A 7,387-nucleotide genomic window follows, 5' to 3' on the forward strand; every position below is an offset into this window, starting at 1 on the left:
GCCGCACAATGAAGTGACTGACACACTATGGCATGAACCATAGTCACCGACTCTGACCCCCAGACCCCTAAAGACGCATCGTACGACAAGCATAGGTTTACTGAAGAGAAGTTTTAACCCGGATCTTCAAGGGAATCATGATTTATGAATTTTCAAATGTAAAGTTCAGTGGTGTAGAGCGGTCATCCTATGACAATCCCGTGTCGGCGTCGTAGTATCACCATAAAAATGACACATGTCGCAGATTTTGGCGAACCAGGTTCCGCCCAATAATAATTCACGTAGACACGAGGTAGCACTGGTTTGCTGTCACAGAGCATGACGAAGACTTCACAGCGCATGCGTGAACATTTTGGTTGCTTATAAAACTGAAACAAGCTCTGCACCCGCCACAACAGCTACCTTGCTTTCATCCACAGCTGTCCGGGCGGGCAGAGCCAAAGAGGTGAGTAAGTGTGAAAAGTGGAATGTCATATGAATACGGAATCGGAACTACTTCCTCAAACGTGGATATTCTAAACCGATGGTGGGATTTTATGTTGTTCATCATCTCACCAGCAATGTTAAAACTATTCCTCGAAAAATTCATTTTGCTCTAAAAAAATACTTTCTGTCACTCATTTTCATTCCCTTCTTTAATAATTCAGGTTGTAGGAATTTTCTATGTGAGTTCATGCCATTTCGCTAACAACAGATTCTGTTGGGTTATTAACAACTTACGTTTTTCCAATCTGTGATTCTGTTATTTTATTTACTTTTTCAGAATTTCGTTGGCCCGCATCTTTCAAAATGAAGTGTTTTGTCCCTCTAGCGTGTCTTTTGGTGGCGGTCACTGGATACGCTATTAAAAAACGTAGGTGCTCTCATGTCACTTTCTAGTTTGTTTCATTGACTATAGGGCGGTGGGGTAGCCTTGTGTGTAAAGTACTTGCTTGTCACGCCGAAGACCCTGTTCGATTCCCCACATGGGTACAATGCATGAAGATAATTCCTGGTGTTTCCAGCCTTGATATTGCTGGAACATTGCTAGAAGCAGCTTAAACCAACATTCACTCACTCACTCATTCATTGAATGTCTTGCAAGTCGGTTAGGATCACTGTTACAGTGTAAGTGCACAACGAAAGAACATGTGGAAGGGGACACTGGCAAGACTGATTGTTGCCATCGCCCCCGTCTTCAGGATCGTTGGTGTCCTGTTCATTCATGACATGACGTCAAAGACTGTGTTTGTAGTAGAGGGTTTTGTCACTGTTAGTAAACAGTGAGAAACAATACATGTTTCCGCATGATATTTATACAGTAACATGTCTGTGTGACACGGTACGCTGACATGTTTCACCATATCATGACACTACATTATACACACATGCTTTTGATTCTGGAACTGTATAGTAAATCCTTTCTCCTTCAGTGGAGTATTTATGATACTGTAGAACGAATTATCAGTGCTGATATTTGAAAAAACAGTTCAGTCAGCTGGAGTAAATTGTGTGTGATATTCATAACTGTATGGCGAATAACAGCTACAATATAATCCTTGATATGTTTTCTGTTCCTCAACGATTGAGGCAATGACTATGGATTTACCCAGCTTATAACAATATGCCATCAATATCACCTCGGGGGACACCAGGCATGGGCTTCACTCATTGTATATACTTTGGGAATCGAACCTGAGACGAGCGAATGCTTCAACTACTAAGCAACCATACAGCCCCCTTATCAATAAAGGTCCTGTCATTCAAGCAACAGTGGGCTATATTTGTAAAACTACTTGTTCAGCAATTGTAACAAGAAATTGAGTTCATTCCTGTATCGCCAGGCGACTAGGGCTGTAAAGGTGCATCAAAGTATAGATGGATTGCAATTGTTGAGTCTCCGATAGCAACTAATCGATAGAAGAAACAGAATACTGTCAATGTATCAGTGACTGTGGGTAGTTTAGTAATTGACTTTCACTGATAAATGCACAGCGCAAAATGCAGAATGTTCGGTGCAGACTTGTGTTAACTGTTTACTCGGTCTCAATCTCAAGTTGCTTGTCAGTTATTAAGAGTGACTGAAACTACATCAACCTGTCTCCGTTTCGTATAAACTATACAATTATTTGGGAAATGAGAAAAGAGAGAAGAAAAACTATTGCAATAGTTGATTGCAACAGACTATCGCTATATCGCAATTGTATTTTGCAACAGACCATCGCTATATCGCAACTGTATATTGCAACAGACTATAGCTCTCTGCAATTGTATATTGCAACAGGCCATCGCTATATCGCAATTGTATATTGCAACAGACTTTCGCTATCGCAATGGTATATTGCAACAGACTATCGCTATCGCTATCGCTATCGCTAATGAAATTGTTGTTTCTCTCTCAATAATCACCTACATAGGCTACCATACACATGTGCACATGAATACACATTGTCACTGTGTTCGAACGCTGCTAATAGTTCGTTTCGCAGAGTTTTGTCCCTTTTCGTGGCAGGAAACTATGATCATGAGGGCGAAACCTAGTTTCGAATTATTGTATCAGGCTTGTAACAACAATACAGGTACATGTGAGTTAAACAGTTTTGTAAGCACCAGTGATCTGTAATATGTTCCACTTAAATTGTTTTGTTTCACAATTTATTCACTTTTTATGAATTCATATGTGTTCTCCGGTTTGATTAGTTCTTTTTATATAGCTATATGTCAGTATCAGTTTTGAATCGGACTATGTTCCTTACAATACTTACAGCACCATGCGACAAAAGGCCATACAAGGGGGACAACAGGAAGTTCGAACAATTCATCCCTGGGACAGGATGGAAGGTTATGTGGTGTGCTGTAGGTACAGCCTACTCTCAAGCTACTTGCGAATGCTCCATCCTCATCAAAAACGGTAAGTCTTGAACCATCCAACAGACGCAACTCGCGCCTGACAGCCCAATAAGGACTTTTCCACCATGTTCAGTGCCCCTTCCGGCACATCTCTTTTTGAGTGAAGGAGTTTAGTTGTACGCCGCACTTGGCAATATTCCAGCTATATGGTGGCGGTCTGTAACTAATCAGTCCTAGACCAGACAATCCAGTGATGAGCATGAGCATCAATCTGCGCAGTTGGAAACCGTAGATATGTGACAACCATGTCAGCGAGCCTGACCATCAGATCCTGATAGAAACGAAAGGCATGGGTTACTGAAGGCCAGTGCTCTGACCCGGGCCTTCATGAATCCATCTCTGTAGTGACAAATGTAGTCATGTGAATCGATATTTTAATGACGCTCATCATATAACATCACCTATACACAACACCATCTGTATTTCCAGATGACCGAGTGAAGCCAGGCTATGGCTGGAAGTCGAAAGGCTATGGTAACGGTTATGACAATGGTAATGGAAACGGAAATGGAAATGACGACGATGATGGTGATGATGATAGCTGGTTGTACGGTGGCGGCCGCCCAGAGCCATACCCAGAAGTTCCCTTCCCAGAGGGATTCCCTATCGGTGTGGTCGGAGGACCCCTACCCGGTCTCCTTAACTTCCTCTCTGGAGGAGGTGGCGGAGGAGCTGGAGATTGGGGAGATGATGATGATGATGATGATGACGACGATGATGACGATGATGATGATGATGATGATGACGACGACGACGATGATGATGATGACGATGACTACGATAATGACGATGACGATGATGATGATGACGATGATGATGACGACGATGATGATGACGATGATGACGATGGGGCAATCCTCAACCTTCTGTCAACAGTCGTCAGCCTCCTCACAAGCGTGCTCTCAGGTGGTGCTGGGGCCGGTGGTGCTGGTGGAGCCGGTGGTGCTGGTGGTGCCGGTGGAGCCGGTGGAGCTGGTGGTGTCGGTGGATTCGGTGGAGCTGGTTTCGGTGCAGGTGGAGCCGGTTTTGGTGCCGATGGAGACGATGGAGCCGGTTTTGGTGCTGGTGGAGCCGGTTTTGGTGCCGGTGGAGCTGGTTTCGGTGCCGGTGGAGCCGGTGGAGCTGGTTTCGGTGCCGGTGGAGCCGGTTTCGGTGCCGGTGGAGCCGGTGGAGTCGGTTTCGGTGCTGGTGGAGCTGGCGGAAGTGGTGGTGCAGGCGGCTTTGGATTTGGTTCAGCAAGTGCAAGAGCAAGCGCTGATGCAGCTGCCCGTGCATTCGGTGGTAGATTTGGTGGATTTGGATCCTCATCTGCTTCGGCTTCTGCTGACGCCTCAGCGTCTGCTAACATTGCCGCACTTCTAGGTGAGTTTGCCGAAGCCTCTGCTCGTGCAAGTGCTAGTGCTGCTGCAAACGCAGGTGCTGGTATCAATGGTGGTTTCGGCTCATCTAGCGCCTCCGCTGATGCATCTGCTTCCGCCAGGGGATTTGGATTTGGTGGCTCCAGGAGCTCTCGTGGTTCCCGGGGCTCTCGTGGCTCCCGGGGCTCTCGTGGTTCCCGCGGATCAAGTGGAAGTTTCAGATCTGGAGGATTCGGACGCTTTGGAGATGATGATGACTGGGGTTTCGATAATGGCGACGACTGCGGTGATGGCGAAAATGGCAACGGCAACGGCAACGGCAACGGCAACGGCAACGGTAATGGCAACGGCAATGGCAATGGCAATGGCAATGGGAACGGTAATGGAAACGGAAACGGCAACGGCAACGGCAACGGCAACGGTAACGGCAATGGCAATGGCAACGGTAATGGAAACGGCAACGGCAACGGCAACGGCAACGGCAACGGTAACGGCAATGGCAATGGCAATGGTTACTTTGATGACGATGACTGGGATGACTTTGACTGGGATGATGATGACTGGAATGACAATGGCAATGGTGACAATGGTGACGATGATGATTTCTGGGATGATTGGGATGACGATCGTTTCGATGACGATCGTTTCGATGACGATCGTTTTGATGACGATCGTTTTGATGACGATCGTTGGGATGATGATGACAACGATGACTGGGATGACGATGATCGTTGGGGTGATGATGACAACGATGACTGGGATGACGATGACCGTTGGGGAGATGATGACAACGACGATTGGGATGATGATGACCGTTGGGGAGATGATGACAACGACGATTGGGATGATGATGACCGTTGGGGAGACGACAATGGTAACGGCAATGGCAATGGCAACGGCAATGGCAATGGCAACGGTGACGATGATGATGACAACGGAGGATACGCATTCCTCAGGAGAGCCCTTGCAAGAGCAAGTGCAAGAGCAAGAGCTGCGGCAAGTGCAGCGGGAAGGTCACGGGGAGGATCAGGCGGTTCAGGTGGTTCTGGCGGATCGGGTGGTTCAGCAAGAGCAAGAGCTAGGGCAAGAGCAAGGGCTTTTGCTAGTGCAAGGGCCTCCTCAGGCAACGGGGTGAACGGGGGCAATGGAAAGAAACGAAGCTACACCTCTTATTGAAAACATAGAACATTTAATTCCAAATGAGGATCCAAGCGGGTAGACTGGTTGTCAAGGTATGATCATACGTATGGTGGTTCACTTTGGTTCCTCACAGGCTGTGGAAAGCAGACATCATTTTCCATTTCTTGTGAAATAAAACAACTGTGTATATTCTGTCATAGTGACTGTACGCTGAAACAAAAAAAAATAAACTTTTGTCTATATTTTCAATTCAGTTTCTCATTTTTACCACACATTTTATGAAGTATCCACCTGCACTTTACGTGGAATATGAGTTGTAGTTGAATTAAAATTAAAACCCTTTAAACTCATTTTACTGAAAATGAAACATTATGCTGTCGACTCGATGTTTCTTCAAAATCCATGTTCAGCATATTCTGACCCAATATGACATGGCCATGAGAATACGGCAATATGGTGCTTATACTGACCTTACATAATTTGATAATTCATGATCATTTCATTTATTTCGGGACGTCCCAGGAGGCAGAAGTATTGGTCCTATTTCGCAAATACTGTTCAGATATGCAAACTGAAGCAGAGGAATTTCACTAAGACGTTCAACTTGAGCTTCAGAAATATTGATCATCTCAAGTCGTTCAGTAACGTTCAAGTACCCAATTCATTTACATATACAGTGTTCCCAGAAATTATTGAGAAAATCTTTGTTGTTTTTTTCTAATGATGCTAAGATTTTAAAAAGGGCTTTCACTATGCACTAAGCATACTAAATAAGGGAGACAACTCTTGAAGGCTTAGAAGGCAGCTCATTACGTCAAGAGTTATCTCCCTTGTCTGAGCAGACGGCTTCCTGTGTTGACATGGCAGAATTTACAGCAAGAGAGAAAAGAAAGCTCATTCTAGATGATTTTGAAAGGGGTGAGGCTGATGCTAAAGTGTTAGCTTGTAGACATGGTATTCCTCTGTCTACAGTAAACAGAACTTTGAAGAATATTCAAACAGGAACCGGGAAAGAGCACAAAGCAGGGGCAGGTCGGCCTAGGAAATTCAGTGTTGTGGATCGCCGAAGACTTGGGCAGATTGCGAGTAGGGGCAAATTGAAAAGTGTTGAGAACATCAGAAATGAAATGATTAGCAGAGGAAGTCCTCAGGTATGCAATGAAACAGTTAGGCAGGAATTACAGAGACTTAATTGGGTGAAAAAACGTGGAATTCCCTCGCCGTTGATGAAAGATGCACAAAAGGAAAAACGTTTAAACTGGTGTCGGGCTCATGAAAATCAAGATTGGGATAATGTTTTCTTTTCAGATGAAAGTTCTGTTTGGCTTTTCCCTAATTGTGTAAAGATTTGGACCAAAGATACTGTCAAACCTATCTACCAGCGACCAAAACATAGCCCGAAGTTTCACATGTGGGGTGGCATATCGGCTCGCGGAGTGACGCCATTGTGTGTTTTCACGGGAAACTTGACAAAAGAAAGATACGTTGACATTCTAAATGGTCACCTTCTTCCGACAGCACAAACATAGTATGAAGATGATTGGATTTCCCAGCATGATAATGACCCAAAACACACTGCGCGCTACACAAAACAGTGGTTGTCGGGCGAAAATGTTCAAGTTTTAGACTGGCCCAGTTACAGCCCAGACCTAAACCCAATTGAGAATGTGTGGGGAGTCATGAAGGGCAGAATAAACCAAAAGGGACTGAGAAATATTGAAGATATGAAGGCCGAGGTGGTCCAATATTGGGATACCCTGTCACACGATTACCTACAAACTTTGATGGGTAGTGTGCCTAGGCGTATTCAGGCATGCATTGCTGAGCGAGGGGGTCTAACAAAGTACTAAAACAAGACTGAGACTGTAAAAGGATGATGTTTTAACATGTTTATGTAAGTAAAACGCCAGAAGTTAATAAACGTAATGAGTTACATGACGCAACATGATTCTCAATAATTTCTGGGAATACTATACCACTGCGTCGTGACTTTCACACAA

General features: G+C 44.8%; 1 protein-coding gene across 2 annotated transcripts; it reads left to right on the forward strand.

The window, feature by feature from the left end:
- The first annotated feature begins 336 nt into the window (after positions 1-336).
- LOC137255946 (uncharacterized PE-PGRS family protein PE_PGRS54-like) lies at positions 337-5,629 on the forward strand. 2 transcript variants are annotated; one of them, XM_067793554.1, is made up of 5 exons: positions 337-445; positions 764-853; positions 2,747-2,890; positions 3,319-3,855; positions 3,904-5,629. In XM_067793554.1, exons 2-5 carry the CDS (start codon positions 790-792, stop codon positions 5,421-5,423), a joined length of 2,265 nt encoding a protein of 754 aa, XP_067649655.1. In that variant the 5' UTR covers positions 337-445; positions 764-789; the 3' UTR covers positions 5,424-5,629. The 2 variants fall into 2 exon arrangements, with proteins under 2 accessions (XP_067649655.1, XP_067649654.1); XM_067793553.1 differs by having other exon boundaries at positions 3,319-5,629.
- The last annotated feature ends 1,758 nt before the right edge of the window (positions 5,630-7,387 follow it).

The sequence above is a fragment of the Haliotis asinina genome, chromosome 11, assembly GCF_037392515.1.
Source record: "Haliotis asinina isolate JCU_RB_2024 chromosome 11, JCU_Hal_asi_v2, whole genome shotgun sequence".
Lineage (NCBI taxonomy): Eukaryota > Metazoa > Mollusca > Gastropoda > Lepetellida > Haliotidae > Haliotis > Haliotis asinina.

Coding starts and splice junctions, on each gene's coding strand:
- LOC137255946 (XM_067793553.1), top strand. CDS start 790: ATGAAGTGTTTTGTCCCTCTAGCGTGTCTTTTGGTGGCGGTCACTGGA. Junction 854..2,746: donor TGGATACGCTATTAAAAAAC/GTAGGTGCTCTC, acceptor CAATACTTACAG/CACCATGCGACAAAAGGCCA. Junction 2,891..3,318: donor CTCCATCCTCATCAAAAACG/GTAAGTCTTGAA, acceptor CTGTATTTCCAG/ATGACCGAGTGAAGCCAGGC.